Source organism: Abramis brama (assembly GCF_963993115.1).
Source record: "Abramis brama genome assembly, chromosome: 11".
NCBI classification, from domain to species: domain Eukaryota; kingdom Metazoa; phylum Chordata; class Actinopteri; order Cypriniformes; family Leuciscidae; genus Abramis; species Abramis brama.
This window is the reverse complement of record NC_139973.1, coordinates 1,150,001-1,168,841: the sequence shown is the minus strand read 5'-3', so window position 1 is coordinate 1,168,841 and position 18,841 is coordinate 1,150,001. Positions and strand designations below refer to the sequence as shown.

Sequence of the window (18,841 nt, the reverse complement as noted above, 5' to 3'; positions counted from 1 at the left end):
ATCAGACATGTCTCAGAAGATCTCCTGCCATTTTTCTGCTCTTATATTAATGTCTCACATTATTGGCTCTGAATAATGAGTCCCTCACGATGAGCCGTTGAAGTTTGATGTGCTTGTGTTTTGCGTGAGCAGCTCCACTCCAGCCCATGATGACCAATCAGCAGCCAGCGTACCAGAGCATGCTGGGAGTTCAGCAGCCCCAGAGCATGCTGGGAGTTCAGCAGCCCCAGAGCGCGAGTCTGATGAACACGCAGCGAACGAGCCTCAACGGGCAGATGCAGAGCATGATGGTCCAGTACCCCCCCATGCCCTCCTATCAGGTGGCGTGTGTGTTTGTGTGTGTGTGCATGCGTTTGTGTTTGTGTATGTATGCATGCGTGTGCGTGCATGCGTCTGTGACTGACAGCACCACTCGTGTGTGTGTGTGTGTGTGTGTGTGCAGGTTCCTGTAGCGAGTGAGAGTCAGTCTGTGGTGCAGCAACAGTTCCAGCAGTCCGTCATGGTGCCCGTCAGCCAGTCAGTGCAGGGAGCCATGCCACCCGCCGCGCCCATGCCCGTCTACTACAGTGTCCTGACACCCACACAACAGAACAGCACAAGGTACACACACTCACTCACTCACTCACACACACACACACTCACTCACTCACTCACTCACTCACTCACTCACTCACTCACTCACTCACTCACTCACACACACACACACACACACACACACACACACACACACACACGCGTGCGCGCCGCGCCCATGCCCGTCTACTACAGTGTCCTGACACCCACACAACAGAACAGCACAAGGTACACACACTCACTCACTCACTCACTCACTCACTCACTCTCACACACACACACACACACACACACACACACACACACACACACACACACACACACACACACACACACGCGCGCCGCGCCCATGCCCGTCTACTACAGTGTCCTGACACCCACACAACAGAACAGCACAAGGTACACACACACACACACACACTCACTCACACACACTCACTCACTCTCACTCACTCACTCACTCAACTCACACACACACACACGCGCCGCGCCCATGCCTGTCTACTACAGTCCTGACACCCACACAACAGAACAGCACAAGGTACACACACACACACACACCACCCGCCGCGCCCATGCCCGTCTACTAAAGTGTCCTTTATTTCTCACAATTCTGACTTTATAACAACATTTTTTATATTTGATCAAAATAAATGATTTAGTCTATTAAGTCAGTAATGTGCATTTTGAGATATCATATTAAAAACCGCTGAATGGAAACAGCATAAAATATTAAAATGCGCATTAAAAGCATATGGACTATGATCTTTTTTTCTTTTTTTTTTGATAAGAAAACGTGGATAAACAATAAAATCCCTCGACAGCTTTCCCTCAGCGTCAGCTGTGATTGGATAACTGGAGTATCCAGCGGACCAATGGCGTCGCAGCATCTATAATGTTGGTTTGGTGTTTCTGAAACGCCGGAGTCGAAGTGTGTGTTCAGAATGATTTGGTTTAATTCCCTCCAGAAGCGTCTCACACACGAGTGTGTTCCCAAACACCAGCATCCCAACGCCAGAGAACATGACAGCGTTTACTGTGTTCATCTGATGCTCTGAGACACACTCGTTTATGATGGAGGGCAAAACAGCCGATTGCAGAAACTTAGTTTATTACTGATATTTTGCACCAATTTCCTAGGAAGTGACGATTTTATCTTGAACACATGGGATGGAAACGATGCTTTATTCGCAATTCCAATTTTTCACAACTTAGCTAGTGTTATGTAACCGTTTTGTATTTGTAACTTGATTTCTCTCTCTCTCTCTCTCTCTCTCTCTCTCTCTCTCTCTCTCTCTCTCTGTGTGTGTGTGTGTGTGTTTCAGTCCATCTGTGAGTTACCTGCAACCCACTTCAGATCAGTACCAGATGACCCAGTCTGCCTCGCCCTGCAGCCCACAGCCAATACAACAGCAGTATTCAGGTATCCCACAACCACCCTGGGCACCAGTTACAGCATTTATATTAGTAGTTCGCTTTTTAGGGATTCAAGCGCGTAAAAGTGATCGGGCAGACCAAATCGCAAGTCGTAGAGACATGAAACTTTGAGGGCTGGTAGTACTCACACCGCCTACAACTGCACCAATTCTCGCCCCAATCGGCCTGACGGTGGCGCTATAGCGGTCAAAAGAATGAAATAGCTTATAACTCCTAAACCGTCAGTCAAGTGTCTTGTATCGTTGGAATCTTTGGCTCAAAATACATGCCCCGGATTTGCTCGTCGCTCTGGCAAAATAAAAAACCTACTTTTGCGAACTAGTTCTAGGTTTTTCGGCCTGATCGGAACCAAACCAGTGCGGCAAGATTCTCTGGAGTCTGATTGTCAATAGTTTAAAAAAAATAAAAAGTAGAAATTTCGGTTCACGGTCTCTAAGGGCCGCCAAAACGTTTGAAGTGGGAGGAGCCAGTTTTACTTAAAATAGCTATAACTCGCGAACGGAATGAGAGATTTTCACCAAACTCAGCGCACCTATGAAAGCGCTCAGTCTGTGGTCGCTTTGAAAAGGACGTGGCGACTGGCCACTTGGTGGCGCTATAACAGTAAAAAGAAAAACATGAAAACGGCTATAACTACTTCACCGCTAGTCTGATTGACTTGAAAATTGGCATGCCGTGTCTTTGTCCGAGCTGCCATGATTGTCTATGCGTACATTGACGTGTATCAAAAAACATGTCCCCCTTCGGCCAATGAAATACTGTTAACTGTTAAAAAACTTTAAATCCATGTATTTCCTATGGTAAATTTCCTGTATTGGCTGTAAATGGTGATTTCCATCTATGATTGATATGGTAACAGGCTTGCTAAATAAAACATATATTTTTACGCATGTGCTTAAAGTCCTTAAACCGCTTGAACCCCAATAATTGCTGCTCGCAGCTGTATTTTATATGAAGGTAATATCTAGGGACACTTTAAGAGCAGTTTTGTTTTCAGAACTCTGTCTAGTTTATTTTGAGTTCAGAGTGATTGACACACGTGTGTGTTGATGTGTTGTAGGGGTCCCGCCTCCCGGTCCCAGTGTTATGGTAATGCAGCTCAGTGTTCCCAACGGGCCACAACCGACCCAGAATCCTCCACTGGTGCACCAGTGGAACCCCTGCAAGTTCTACAGCATCGAGCAGAGACCCAGCAAACCTGAGCAGCAGGTATTACACACACACACACACACACACAGGGGGGAGGGGGTGAATAAATGCATGCTCACATTAAGTCTAGAACTATAATAACTACAATAACAATAATCATGTTTACCCACAATGCCTCTGAACTTCGATTTGTCTCAACATGGGGTCAGTCGTCAATAAATGGGGAAAATAACTTGAGTTACTTATTTGAAGAAAAAAAAATTATATTTAGTTGTAAATTTGAAAAGTAATGCGTTACTTGAAAAAGTAATCTGATTACGTAACTCAAGTTACTTGTAATGAGTTACACACAACACTGCACACATGACATCATGGTGAGCTCCGGACCCGCGGTGACCCTGTTTACAGTCACCATGATCTGGTGTGTGTGTGTGTGTGTGTGTGTGTCCTACTGCCCCAGTGACCTGAGCATGTTGCCTTTGACCGTCAGTGTGTGTGTGTGTGTGTGTGTGTGTGTGTGTGTGTGTGTGTGTGTGTGTGTGTGTGTGTGTGTGTGTGTGTGTGTGTGTGTGTGTGTGTGTGTGTGTCAGCAGACGGGTGCTACTCTTTACTGGGGCAGCCGCTTCAGTACGGTTCTTTTTTTGCATGTTGGTTTTACTATGTTTGCCCGCGACTGAGCATTACAGTCGAAACCACTACTACAACCACTATTTTAAAAACAAAGCCTTACAAGGTCACAAAATATAAAATAAAAAAAGAATTGTTGACATTTAGGCCGAAGTGGCGAAATAAAAAAATCTTTCTTATACATTTATACATTACAAGTTATACATTGATTCTTATTAAAGCTACAATTAAAGTTCTCAGAGCAGTGAGTGATTTTCTCTGTGTTTTATTAACATAAAGGGATAGTTATAAAAGCTATAAGGGAAATTAATACGTCTAATCATCATCACTGTGTGTGTGCGCGTGTGTGTGTGTAGGTCAGCAGCCCGCTGGCGTCTCCCACACAGTCTCCTGCTCCCTCTCCGTCTGGGAGTGTGAACACTGTGTGTCCGGGTCTCGGCCCGCTGCCTCTCATCTCTCAGTTCCCTCGGCCCGGTGGACCAGCACAAGGTACACACACTCATTATTAACTCACACACGTCATGACATAGACATGTGCTAACGGGCCAATTAGCTTTTTTATTTTTTATTCTGTGGTGGAAACAAGTGTCCATAGACGTGTGCTTGACTGGCCTTGACATGGAGTCGTTTTTCTGTCCACACTGAAAGCAAAATCCTGCAAAGCATTATATTAGAGATGCACTGACATTCCGGCTCCCGAAAACTTTCAGCTGAAACGTATGGAAGCTTGTTTCCGCCACAGAATAAAACATTTTAAAAGATAATTGCGACTTTTTATCTCACAATTGCGAGTTTACATCTTCGTTTAACTGAATCATCGCATGTACATTGGTCAATAAAGTGAGATTAAATGCATACAAATTGATGTTTTATTTAACATATTTAGTTATTGAGTTTTGCATTTCACTGATTTTATTCATTTTGAGGAATATTTAATCTTTTTTTGTGCAAATGAGATGAATAAATGCATGCTCACATTTAGTGAGCTTTTCACATTTAGTACTTTACTAGTTACTTGAAAAAGTAATCTGATTACGTAACTCAAGTTACATGTAATGAGTTACACACAACACTGCACACATGACATCATGGTGAGCTCCAGACCCGCGGTGACCCTGTTTACAGTCACCGTGATCTGGTGTGTGTGTGTGTGTGTGTGTCCTACTGCCCCAGTGACCTGAGCATGTTGCCTTTGACCGTCAGTGTGTGTGTGTGTGTGTGTGTGTGTCAGCAGACGGGCGCTACTCTTTACTGGGGCAGCCGCTTCAGTACAGCCTGTGTCCTCCTCCCATCATGCACAACCACAACCAGTCCTCTTACAGCTCCCATCAGGTACAGGTGTGTGTGTGTGTGTGTGGGCGGGCATGTTTAGCTATACTTGTGAGAACCAAATGTCTCCAAACTTCCCCATTTTAAGAGACTTTTTGCTGGTCCTCACAAGGAAAATTGATTAATAAACATAATAAAATGTGTTTGTTTGTTTTTTTAAATGTAAAAATGCAGACAGTTTTGTGTGATGGCTAGGTGTAGGGGTCGTGTTTGTGTGTGTGTGTGATGGGTAGGTGTAGGGGTCGTGTTAGTGTGTGTGTGTGATGGGTAGGTTTAGGGGTACAGATTGTGTGTGTGTGTATGTGTGTGTGCGTGCGCAATGGGTAGGTTTAGGGGTAGTGTTAGTGTGTGTGTGTGTGTGTGTGTGTGTGAGAGATGGGTAGGTTTAGGAGTAGGGTTAGAGAGAGTGAGTGTGTGTGTGTGTGTGTGTGTGTGTGTGAGATGGGTAGGGTTAGGAGTAGGGTTAGAGAGAGTGTGTGTGTGTGTGTGTGTGAGATGGGTAGGGTTAGTGTAAGGGGAGAGAATATACAGTTTATACAGTATAAAAACCATTACGGCTATGGAGGTCCTCACAAGTGTAGCAAAACAAGCGTGTGTGTGTGTGACTGAGTGTGTATCAGTTTCAAAATATACTGACTGTTTTCTTAATGGATGGTGACCATTGTCTGTTTACTCTGTAATTTTAGTAATTTTTAAGTAAAAAAAAAATGTTTTATGTAAATTTTAATAATTTTGTTTGCATTTTATTTTCAGTATTTAAATTGTTATATCTGGAAATTGATCTGTTTAGCATTTTCTAATTTGTTACTAATGTTTTCATTGCAAATGATCTGTGTGTGTGTGTGTGTGTGTGTGTCGTCAGAATCAGGGAGTGATGAAGCACGGAGCTCGAGGGAAAAGACAAACGCTCAAATCTGCCTCTACAGATCTGGGAACTACTGATGTGGGTAAGAGACCAACACCAGAGGCTTTCTGCTCATCGAACCCTCACGCCTCAGTATCAGGACAAAATACTCATGTTTTCAAATGGGAAACAAAATATTATAAATAATAGGTTGCATATATGTGTTTTATGTGTTGTATCTTATTTGATACATCAGGCTTTTATGGCTCATATTTTACAATATAGTGAGAATATGGAGAGAGAAAAACAAGTTTTTGAGTGAAAAAAGTTCTCAAGCTTATTCACCTAAAATAAAAAAAAGTTCAAAAGCTGAGATCAATGAGTCAGTTCAGAAAAAGTACCGTATTGTTCCGAATATAAGACGACCCTGATTATAAGACCCCCCCCCCCCCCCCTTTTTTTTTTTTCAAGAGGTACCTTTTGAAAATAATTTTCATACTGCATATTTTTCATATTTAAATTTTTGTATTGAAAGTATGGTAAATACTGGTCAAATGTACCAACGATCACGTTTAAAAATTAAAAAAATGTGGCTTACCATAAAAACAATTTGAATTATATAACAATATCCATCTCATAGTGAAAACCATGTAACCTACCAAAATTTAATTAAAAATCACAGACACAGAAAGACAAGAGCAAGTTTTAGTCCAGTGCAATAACATAAACTACGATTTTTTGGGAGGTAAATTTCCCGTTGTTGATTTCTGTCTCTCTCCAGTGTTGAGTCGAGTCCTGGAGGTCACAGATCTTCCCGAGGGAATCTCCCGACCCGAGGCCGAGAAGCTCTTCAACCAGCTCTCGCTCTGCGGAGCCAAGATCCAGTGGCTGAAGGACCCGGCGTGTCCCAGAATGCCCGGCGGCAGCGACCCGGCTCACCTGTACACGGTCGTGGCCGTGTTCCCGAACACCATGGCGGCCCAGAGCGCCTCGTTCAAGCTCAACAACACCGGAGCGAGTCTGTTCAAACTGCGCGCCACCAAGAAGAACTATGACCTGCGTGTGTTCGAGCGGGCGAGCTCGCAGTGAGGCGGGCGAGAGAGAGATCATCCTGATGTTCCTTTTTTATTGTTTTGTATCATTAACTGAAGAGCACATGTGGCACAGAAGCGTGATGCGTTGTATGTGTATCATATGACACGCGCACACACTCATAGACACAAGCAGGCGCCGGAAACAAATCGAGATTCTCGTGTCGTTCCAAACCCGTGTGACTGAGAAACCATCAAACTGTCGTCAAAGACGTAACGCGGATGTTTAAGAGTCAGTGGTGTTGGACATCATACAGTGAACTTTTAGACTTCACATTATTATGGAAGATTTTAAAACATAATTGCAACTTTTTATCTCACAATTGCGAGTTTACATCTTGCAATTCTGACTTTGTCTCGCAATTCTGACTTTATTTCTCGCAATTCTGACTTTATTTCTCGCAATTCTGACTTTATTTCTCGCAATTCTGACTTTGTCTCGCAATTCTGACTTTATTTCTCGCAATTCTGACTTTGTCTCGCAATTCTGACTTTATTTCTCGCAATTCTGACTTTTTTTCTCGCAATTCTGACTTTGTCTCGCAATTCTGACTTTGTCTCGCAATTCTGACTTTGTCTCGCAATTCTGACTTTATTTCTCGCAATTCTGACTTCGTCTCGCAATTCTGACTTTATTTCTCGCAATTCTGACTTTTTTTCTCGCAATTCTGACTTTGTCTCGCAATTCTGACTTTATTTCTCGCAATTCTGACTATTTCTTGCAATTCTGACTTTATTTCTTGCAATTCTGACTTTACATCTCGCAATTCTGACTTTACATCTCGCAATTCTGACTTTATTTCTCGCAATTCTGACTTTACATCTCGCAATTCTGACTTTACATCTCGCAATTCTGACTTTACATCTCGCAATTCTGACTTTATTTCTCGCAATTCTGACTTTACATCTCGCAATTCTGACTTTATTTCTCGCAATTCTGACTTTACATCTCGGAATTCTGACTTTATTTCTCACAATTCTGACTTTATTTCTCACAATTCTGACTTTATTTCTCGCAATTCTGACTTTATATCTCGCAATTCTGACTTTATTTCTCGCAATTCTGACTTTATTTCTGAATTTCTTTAAAAATTCAGATTTTTTTCTCACAATTGCGAGTTTACATCTCGCATTTCTTAATTTTTATCTTAGAATTGTGTTATAAAGTCAGAATTGCGTGATATAAAGTCAGAATTGTGACATCTTTTATAAAGTCCAATTCTAAGGAAAAAATTCTAACGTTTGTTTCTCGCAATTGTGAAAAGATGTCAGAATTGCAAGATATAAAGTGGCTATAGCGTGTTATAAAGTCAGAATTGCGTGATATACATCGAATTCTGAGAAAAAGAGTCAGAATTACGACTATATCACGCAATTCTAAGATAAAAAGTAGGAATTGCGAGATGTAAAAAACTCGCAATTCTGAGTTAAAAAGTCCGAATTGTGAGATACAAAGTCCTTTTTTATTTGTATTCTGTGGTGGAAACGAGCTTTCATAGGAATACAGACACGAGTCTCTTATGATTCTTTTATATGTAACGATAAAGCGCAGATGTTCTTCCGGTGGAGTCACACAGGTTTGGATCAACATGAGGATGAGTAAATGATGGAAGGATCATCATTCAGCACTTCTCCATCTCTCTCTCTCTCTCTCTCCATCTCTCTCTCTCTCCATCTCTCTCTCTCTCTCTCTCTCTCTCTCCTCGTCTTCTCTCGGTTCACTTTGGATTTCTTCCTCTTTCACTTTCTAGCGTTTCTTGCTTTCTGTTTTGCCTTAACGCTGTTGTGGACTTCTGTATTGCGCCGTTTATTTTCTCTCTCTCTCTCTCTCTCTCTCTCTCTCTCAGATGAATCTTCTTTTCTCGTTTCAGTATATTTATATAAGTGATGTAAGGATTATAAGAAATAATCTATATATTCAGTGATTCTTTTCCCGTGGATAAGTTGAAGCTCTTTTCCCGGCCCGCTCCTCCTCTTCCTTGTTGTGTTTGCGTTTTCCCGTTGACGGCTGTGCAGAAAGTATCTGAGGTATTTAAAAAGTGCACAATGATTGCGAATGTCTACTGTAAATTCCATTTAATCTGTTATTTTTTGTTTGTTTTTAAAAATATAAAAGATAACTCGAAGAATCCTGTCGTGGTGTTGAATTGTGTGTGTGAGTTTATGAAAGATCCAGACTCTTTACTTTCTGAATTCATAATCTTTGGGCCTCATTTATTAAACTTTGGTCCATTGATTTCATCCTGCGTCAAAACTGAGGAGCAAATCAGGAGACAGAAACTGGCGTGAGAAAATGCATGCATGCCACATTATTGGGCTTTATTGTATATACCAGTTATTTAAAAAAAAAAATCAATCATCGTTTATTAAAATGTAAAGATGCATAACAGTTTTTGCAATAAGGTCTCGTTAGTAATTGCATTAACTAACATTGAGCAATACATTTGTTACAGTATTTATTAATCTTTGCTAACATTAATAAATAAAAATATAACTGTTCATTATTAGTTCAGGTCCATTTAATCATATTAACAGATACGACTTTTGATTTTAATAATGTGTCAGTAAATGTTGAAATGAACGTCAACTAAGATTAATAAATGCTGTAGAAGAATTGTTCATTATTAGTTCGTTAACTAATGAAACCTTATTGTGAAGCGTTGCCTCAGTTTTTCTGCTTCAAAATTTCATGTTTAATTCAGTGTTACTTGTCATTATGTTTTAAATTTAGTTAAATTTCTGTGTGAAAATAGAGAGTGTGTGTGAGAGTGAGTGTGTGTGTGTGTGTGAGAGAGAATGAGTGTGTGTGTGAGAGAGTGTGTAAGAGAGAGAGCGAGCGAGTGTGTGTGTGTGAGCGAGAGAATGAGTGTGTGTGAGAGAGAGAGAGTGTGTGTGTGTGTGTGTGTGTGAGAGAGCGAGCGAGTGAGTGTGTGTGTTTGTGTGAGAGAGAGAGAGTGTGTGTGTGAGAGAGAGTGAGAGAGAGAGAGTGTGTGTGTGTGAGAGAGTGTGTTTGAGTATCAGAATACGCATTAATATTATTATATGTGCAACTGAAATTATATTTATATATATTTATAAATGAGACCTCTTTTATTATTGTGATGTTTTGTAAGAATGTCTTCATTTACTCCGCCTCTGAAACGAATTTCCAGTGCTGATGATGTCATCAAGGCCAATTGCAATTTGCTGGTGTTGCTGTGAAATGAATGGACGGAATAAGCCCCGCCTTCAGAAGAAAGAGCCAATCAGATGCTCTCAGATTATAATAATGTCAACCGGCTCAAATCTCCTTCCAGTCTTTGAGGTGATGAAGCCTTTCTAAAACACTTGCAGGGGTAAAAATACTAATGGTTAATATTAATGTGATGATTAATATTAATGTGGCGTTCACATCATGAGGTTACTGTAAGTGTTTGACTTTCACGTGTTTGTCAAACTCATGATTATAGGTTAGCAGCTTGGGATTATAAACACTTTTACAGGCATGTATCGACCAAAATTATAGTTAAAGGTGAACGTGTATCAGCATCTGAACATATTATTATTATTATTATTATTATTATTATTATTGTCAATTTTAGCTGGTGCTCTTTTTTTTTACACACAGGTTCATTATTGTAGTGATGATGTGTTTTTGCTGTCATTAAGTGAGTGTTGCTATAGAAACAGGATTGTAACAGATTTAGAATCTCAGTAATTCCATCATGACGTGAATATGATCTATAATTAGACTACATGTGTTCTATGACATCACTGTGATGTCAAAACCAAAACTCTTTTGGAACCTTTATTTTTAAAGTCTGCGTGAACCGGAAGTGCAAACGACTTTTCTCCAGTGTTGTGACGTATTTCCAAGTGAAACGGCACAGAGGGCAGGATTTTACCAGAGAATGTCTAATAAGGGGAGAACTTCCACTCTCAGTAAGCTTCCGGCTTCTGAACTGGTTGCAGTTCCACTCTGGCTCCACATGAGGGCGCTCACAGGACAAATGAGCTGCTGCTCCCGGCACAGGGGGCGGAGCTACAACAGCCCGTGTCCTTTTACCTCATACACACATGCACTGAAAATTTCAAAACCTTTTAGCCTTTTATGTTCAAACTGGATTCAGAATGATGGAGAGACTCAAGAAGAAGTGACAACATGTAGAAGCAACAGGACATTTCTGAACGGTTAGTTGATGAATTTATGAAGCTGATGTGTAGTTATCTTTGATAATCTACAAATCGCGTTCCCAGGGGGCGGGGTTTATGTAAATTCTAGGGTTTGTGATGTCACTAACCCTGGAGGAAGCTCGTGTAGTCTCTACCAGCCGTTTGTTGTAGTCCTTAAAAAGTGATTTCTGTAAAAGCAAATATCTCCCTTTGCTTTGAACTTTGAGCGTTGTAACTTTGCAGATGTTGTTTATGCTCAAACAGCAACATTACACACTAACTAAAGTTAGAAAAGTCAAATCATAATCAACCATGAAATTAACTTTATTTTGATGGTTTCTTTAACACATTATGTTGACTATAAGTAACGTTGCACCTACATGTCTACTAAGTTGACATGTAGTTGCAAAGTTACTTATAGTCAGTAGAATGTCTTTTGGAGGACCGACTATCACAGAGAGTTAGCAGATATTAAGCACAGTCTATTAATACTCTAATGAGAGTCAGTTTACATGTGGTTGCAAAGTTACTTATAGTCAACAGAATGTTCAAAAGGGACCATCAAAATAAAGTGTCACCAAATTAACTTTTGTGAAAATACAAATGTGTTTTAATGTTTCTCATTTGTTCTCTCTAGTTCCCTCTGCTGGTTGATCAGGAGATCTGCAGTCATGATGGCTCAGTATGATGCGTGTGTATATCAGGACATTTTCCAGATGGACCTGGAAAAATCCTGTAAATGTGTGAATGTTTAACTCTGAGAGATGTGATCTGACGTCGAGCTGATAATGTCACGCTTTCCTCTGAGACACGCAGTGCATTTGAGCTTGAATCTGCAATCACTCAAAAATCGATCAATTATTGCACGAAGCATCTGTTATGAACTTTCCCATCATCGGCTCCATCTCTGCTGGATATTCATGACAATCCTCCCGCTCATGATAACCCGCTCAAAGAGGGAAACCCGTAGATCACGGGACAATATGAACGTCTGAGATTTAGATCTATGTCACAGTATGATGTTCATGAGCTTCACTGACGCTGGAGATTTCATGAGATCATCAGGACGGTTTAAAAACAACATTTAGGCTTCAATTTAACATTTATGAATTGCATATTAAATTTCCATTCATTTGGATTACACATTTCGACATGAAAAAACTAATAAACTTGATTTGATGCATATGTCAATCATACATAAATGAAATAGGTCCGTTATTTCATTCATTTCAACCATTATCCCTGGTTTCCGCTCGTACTGCCGTTGTAACCATGGCGACAGACATGGACAACTGCGTTACGTCTAGCGGCGCGCTCACGCTGTTGTTTCGTTCAGACATTGACCATGGCAAGTAGACTTTGGGACAAAAGGAGAACAAAAACGAGGATCAATATCAGCGTGGCGTTTTCGAGATGACAAGAGCTAGTGTCTGCGGCTAACTTCGACTCGACAGAGATGCGCAAATGTAGAGGTGAGCAAATGTACATAAAACTAATCAATGTTATATAGCTCAACATGAGTTTCAGCAGTGAGTGTGAAAGAGTGAGAGAGTGAGAGAGAATGTGAGGGTGAGTGTGAGTGAGTGAGAGAGATAATGTGAGTGAGTGAGTGAGTGAGAGAGAGAGAGAATGTGAGGGTGAGTGTGAGTGAGTGAGAGAGATAATGTGAGTGAGTGAGTGTGAGTGAGTGAGAGAGAGATAATGTGAGGGTGAGTGAGTGAGTGAGTGAGTGAGAGAGAGATAATGTGAGTGAGTGAGTGTGAGTGTGTGAGTGAGTAAATGAGTGAGTGAGAGAGAGAGATAATGTGAGTGGGTGAGTGGGTGAGAGAGAATGTGAGTGTGAGTGAGTGAGAGAGATAATGTGAGTGAGTGAGAGTGAGAGAGAGAGAGAATGTGAGGGTGAGTGTGAGTGAGTGAGAGAGAGATAATGTGAGTGAGTGAGTGTGAGTGAGAGAGAGATAATGTGAGGGTGAGTGTGTGAGTGAGTGAGAGAGAATTTGAATTTTGAAAAAACTTTAATTCACAAGCAGACAAAAATTACAATCACCTTTTTAACATACAATAGTGTGTATAAAAAATTAGGCTACTTACAATTTTTTTTTTTTTTTTTTTTTAGAAGCAAAAGATTAAATCATCCTCAAATACTGTACACAACACATCGTGACTGCACCATCTCATTTTAAAAGTGGACAGATCATACATGTCATTGTAAAATCTGAAATCAATCAGTATTCTTGCTTTGACTAAAGATCTAAAAACCAGAATCACATCATCATTACACTCTTTCTCTATTTTACTTTTTCTACTCATATAAATCGCCAATTTGGCTTGACCAAAAATAAAATTCAACAATTGAAACTCTATGCGTTTTTTCTGCACATACTTAAAACCAAATATAAAAATTTCAGGAAGAAAAATCTCATTGAACTTATCACACATTTCTTGAACCAACAAAAATAAAGGCGTAAGCCTAGAACAGTACACAAAAGCATGAAAAACAGTCTCCTTTTGAAAACAAAACGGACAACCAGGGTTTTTACTCGCATCCAAAACAGAAATAAAACAGTTGACTGCAATAGCCCCGTGCAGAATTCTCCACTGCAAGTCACCCGTCTTTTTTAGTAATGGTGTTTTATATAGCACTCTCCATTCAGGTTTTACATCATTGCATACTTTAAAAACTGACCGCCAAGGGGTATCAATTCTTTTGTCAAGCATTTTTTTATTCAGAATAAGAACACACATTTTATACAGATCTTTACCTTTACAAGAAAAAAAATCAACTGAAAGGAAACCTCCTAGTTTTAAAAAAAAAACCTGAACACTCTTCGAAATTCGGCTGGATTAACACACAAGGAAACAGGTCATCACTATCAGGGATACTAGCCCCTGAAAAAAAATCTTCCAATATCAAATTTTCTTCACTTGTAAAGGTTTCTTTTAACTTGTTTACAAAACGTGTCATCAAGCGCATAGATCTTAGTCCAAGTTTTTTTGTAACAGCCTCTATGTCCTTAAAATGAGGCCCAGTTAAAGACACTAAATGGCTCAACACCACCACTCCTGAGTTCTGTAGCACCTTACTGAAACCCTGTAGAAATGTGGAAGAGGAACTGTCCAATCTAGCTTTGAAAATCAAAGGTTCATTCAATAGCCAGTAAATGGAATGGAAGTTCTCAGTCTTTTGGATGTGAAAAAGACTCCAAACTTTAAAAAGGTTCTGAGAGAGAGAGAGAGATAATGTGAGTGAGTGAGGGTGAGTGTGTGAGTGAGTAAATGAGTGAGTGAGAGAGAGAGATAATGTGAGTGGGTGAGTGGGTGAGAGAGAATGTGAGTGTGAGTGAGTGAGTGAGTGAGTGAGTGAGTGAGAGAGAGATAATGTGAGTGAGTGAGTGAGTGTGTGAGAGTGAGAGAGAGAGATAATGTGAGTGAGTGAGTGAGAGAGAGATAATGTGAGTGAGAGAGATAATGTGAGTGAGTGAGTAAGTGAATGAGTGAGTGAGTGAGAGAGAGATAATGTAAGTGTGAGAGTGAGTGAGTGAGTGAGTGAGAGAGAGAGAGAGAGATAATGTGAGTGAGTGAGTAAGTGAATGAGTGAGTGAGTGAGAGAGAGATAATGTGAGTGAGTGAGTGAGAGAGAGATAATGTGAGTGAGTGAGTGAGAGAGAGAGAGAGAGAGATAATGTGAGTGAGTGAGTGAGTGAGTGAGAGAGAGATAATGTGAGAGTGAGTGAGTGAGAGAGAGATAATGTGAGTGAGTGAGTGAGTGAGTGAGTGAGTGAGAGAGAGATAATGTGAGAGTGAGTGAGTGAGTGAGAGAGAGATAATGTGAGTGAGTGAGTGAGAGAGAGAGATAATGTGAGTGAGGGTGAGGTGAGTGAGTGAGAGAGAGATAATGTGAGTGTGAGAGTGAGTGAGTCAGTGAGAGAGAGAGAGATAATGTGAGTGAGGGTGAGTGAGTGAGTGTGTGTGTGAGTGAGAGAGAGAGAGAGAGAGAGATAATGTGAGTGTGAGAGTGAGTGAGTGAGTGAGAGAGAGATAATGTGAGTGTGAGGGTGAGTGAGTGAGTGAGTGAGTGAGTGAGTGAGAGAGAGATAATGTGAGTGAGTGAGTGAGTGAGAGATAATGTGAGTGAGAGAGATAATGTGAGTGAGGGTGAGTGTGTGAATGAGTGAGTGAGTGAGAGAGAGATAATGTGAGTGTGAGAGTGAGTGAGTGAGTGAGTGAGTGAGTGAGTGAGAGAGAGAGAGATAATGTGAGTGAGTGAGAGAGAGAGAGATAATGTGAGTGAGTGAGTGAGAGAGAGAGAGATAATGTGAGTGAGTGAGTGAGAGAGAGAGAGAGAGAGATAATGTGAGTTTGTGAGTGAGTTTGTGAGTGAGTGAGTGAGTGAGAGAGAGATAATGTGAGTGAGTGAGTGAGTGAGTGAGAGAGAGATAATGTGAGTGAGTGAGAGAGAGAGAGAGAGATAATGTGAGTGAGTGAGGGTGAGTGTGAGTGAGTGTGTAAGTGAGTGAGTGAGTGAGAGAGAGAGAGAGAGAGATAATGTGAGTGAGTGAGAGAGAGAGAGAGATAATGTGAGAGTGAGTGAGTGAGTGAGTGAGTGAGTGAGAGAGATAATGTGAGAGTGAGTGAGTGAGTGAGTGAGTGAGTGAGTGAGTGAGTGAGTGAGTGAGAGAGAGATAATGTGAGTGAGTGAGTGAGTGAGTGAGTGAGTGAGTGAGTGAGAGAGATAATGTGAGAGTGAGTGAGAGAGAGATAATGTGAGAGTGAGAGAGATAATGTGAGTGAGTGAGTGAGTGAGAGAGAGAGAGAATGTGAGGGTGAGTGTGAGTGAGTGAGAGAGAGATAATGTGAGTGTGAGGGTGAGTGAGTGAGTGAGTGAGTGAGTGAGTGAGTGAGTGAGTGAGTGAGTGAGTGAGAGAGAGAGAGATAATGTGAGTAAGTGAGTGAGAGAGATAATGTGAGTGAGTGAGTGAGTGAGTGAGAGATAATGTGAGTGAGAGAGATAATGTGAGTGAGGGTGAGTGTGTGAGTGAGTAAGTGAATGAGTGAGTGAGTGAGAGAGAGATAATGTGAGTGTGAGAGTGAGTGAGTGAGTGAGTGAGTGAGTGAGAGAGAGAGATATGTGAGTGAGTGAGTAAGTGACTGAGTGAGTGAGTGAGAGAGAGATAATGTGAGTGAGTGAGAGAGAGATAGATAATGTGAGTGAGTGAGTGAGTGAGAGAGAGATAATTTGAGTGAGTGAGTGAGTGAGTGAGTTTGTGAGTGAGTGGGTGGGTGAGTGAGTGAGAGAGAGATAATGTGAGTGAGTGAGTGTGTGTGTGTGTGTGTGTGTGTGTGTGTGTGTGTGTGTGTGTGTGTGTGTGTGTGTGTGTGTGTGTGTGTGTGTGTGTGTGTGTGTGTGTGTGTGTGTGTGAGCTTTCAGCAGAACGCCATTGTTAAAGAGCTTCTTGCGTTCTGTGAGTCTTCATTACTGGCCTCATTATTGAAAGCAGAAACTCTAAACTCTAAACTCTACACTCTACACTTTACTGCTGCGTCTGCACAAACACTCACACACACTGTTTCCTACAGATTCAACTCACTCTAACGAGGAGAATATCAACTCACTTCATCACTCAGTTCAGCTTCAGTTCAGTTCATTACAGTGAGATTCAGACTGAATCTCCGTCACACTCAGAACTGCTCTATTACTGACACCGCTGTTATTCGTATGTTTATTTGTCTGTTAACCTGACTGCAATAACATGCTTAAACAAACTTTTGCTTATTTTATTAGTATTTAACTGGTATTATTAATAGTATTAATATTAGTTTAAATGGTAATATAAAAAAGAATTAAAACACAAAAATAACAATAAATCATATTAAATAATAAAAATAATTCTTATTATTTGTTAATTGTTTGTTGCTGTTTGCATTGTTTTTATTGTAAATAGTATAAAATATATTATTATTAACATTTATTATTATTATTATTATTATTAATATTGCAGATTACTTATTTATTATTATTAACATAATTATTAGTTTGTGTGTGTGTGTGTGTGTGTGTGTGTGTGTGTTTGCATGTCTTTGCTTTGATACTGTTACTTTTCAAGAAGAGAAATAATAAAATATATATTAATTATCATGAAAAAATTTTAATTGCTTAATATCTTTTGCTTTACTGTCACTTTTGATCAATTAATTGCATCCTTGCTGAATAAAAACATACATTTCTTTTTCTTTTCTTTTTTTATTTTATAAATCTTACTTGCCCCAAACTTTTGAATAGTGTATCACATTTTCCACAACATTCTGAAGCAGCGCAACAGTTTTCAACACTGATAATAATCTTAAATATTTCTTGAGGATTAAATCATCATATTAGAATGATTTCTGAGGACACGACTAATTAAAACACTGTTTTAGTAGACGCCTTCTCTCTCTCTCTCTTTAATTTTTTTATGTTGTGTAGCATATATATATATATATATATATATATATATATATATATATATATATGTAATTATTATTCTTTTTTTTGTTTAATTTCTTTTATGTCTTGAAATTTGATGTGATTATGTGACGTTTGTCAATTGTAAAAGATAATAATAATTTAAACAAACAATTGAAAAAAAAGAGAATTTTTTTGTAAAGAGATATAAACGTCTCTCTCTCTCTCTCTCTCTCTCTCTCTCTCTCTCTCTCTCTCTCTCAGCTGTCAGTGAGTCTGGCTCAGGTTCCCGCTAAGCTTCAGTGATCACATGATCGGCCTACAGGAGCCCCCGTCAGACACGGGTCAATTCCTGTTGATGGCAGACGTCACACTGATGACATCAGATCGGTCATGTTAGAGTTGACCTCTGACCTCTGTCACCGCAGGCATCTCGTGAAGATCAAACTGAGGAATACAGAGGAGACGCTCAGATCGTCTGCCGTATATGATCACCAAATCATTTCAGTTCTGATCACTTCTGAAACTTTGTTTTTATTTTCTCCAAATATTATTTAAAGGTGACATATTATGCCCCTTTTTCACAAGATGTAATATAAATATATGGTGTCTTCAGAATGTGTCTGTGAGATTTCAGCTTAAAATACCAGATCATTTACTATAGCTTGATTTTTGTGTGTGTCTCTTTAAATGCAAATGAGCTTTAGCTCCGCCTCCGTTCAGAAGAGGGCGGAGTCTTTACTCGAGCTTCAGAAACTCCGGCAATAACAGAACAGGCCAATCTCACTCATCCAGAATCCCAGAATCACCAGCAGCGAGTGCAGCCTTACGGAGAGACTCAGGAAGAGCTTCTGAATGTTAGTGGAGACATTTCTGTAGTTGTTGTGGAGTTACACTGATCATCTCATCATCATGTTGAACTTCTCCACAAGTGTCCACAGTTCCTGAGGTCTTTATAAGACAGCGGTGACATGTTCTGGTCAATAGTGTTCAGTGCTCGTCTGTGCTCAACCACAGAACAGCTTCAGGCTCTGCTGGATCTTCATCATTGCGTTAGAACTGGTCTCTGTCGTCGCTTGGAACCAAATGTCGGCTGGTGTGTGTAAACGTGCAGATTAAGGGCCGGTAATATTATAATAAGATCCTCTTCATACGTCAGAAGGAGAGAGAAATCTGATTGGCTCAGATATTCATGAT

General features: G+C 40.3%; 1 protein-coding gene across 13 annotated transcripts in view; it reads left to right on the top strand.

The window, feature by feature from the left end:
- The window catches only part of r3hdm2 (R3H domain containing 2), a 71,344-nt gene extending 62,165 nt beyond the window's left edge, over positions 1-9,179 (top strand). For 6 of the 13 annotated variants that reach the window (XM_084128277.1, XM_084128272.1, XM_084128281.1 and 3 more), the window contains 8 exons: positions 133-320; positions 443-600; positions 1,899-1,996; positions 3,071-3,219; positions 4,143-4,275; positions 5,018-5,124; positions 5,978-6,062; positions 6,741-9,179. In XM_084128277.1, coding sequence (XP_083984403.1) covers positions 133-320; positions 443-600; positions 1,899-1,996; positions 3,071-3,219; positions 4,143-4,275; positions 5,018-5,124; positions 5,978-6,062; positions 6,741-7,048 — 1,226 coding nt within the window. In that variant the 3' untranslated portion in view covers positions 7,049-9,179. The remainder of the gene's footprint in view (positions 1-132; positions 321-442; positions 601-1,898; positions 1,997-3,070; positions 3,220-4,142; positions 4,276-5,017; positions 5,125-5,977; positions 6,063-6,740) is intronic. The other 7 variants (XM_084128279.1, XM_084128275.1, XM_084128276.1 and 4 more) reach the window with 3 other exon arrangements.
- The last annotated feature ends 9,662 nt before the right edge of the window (positions 9,180-18,841 follow it).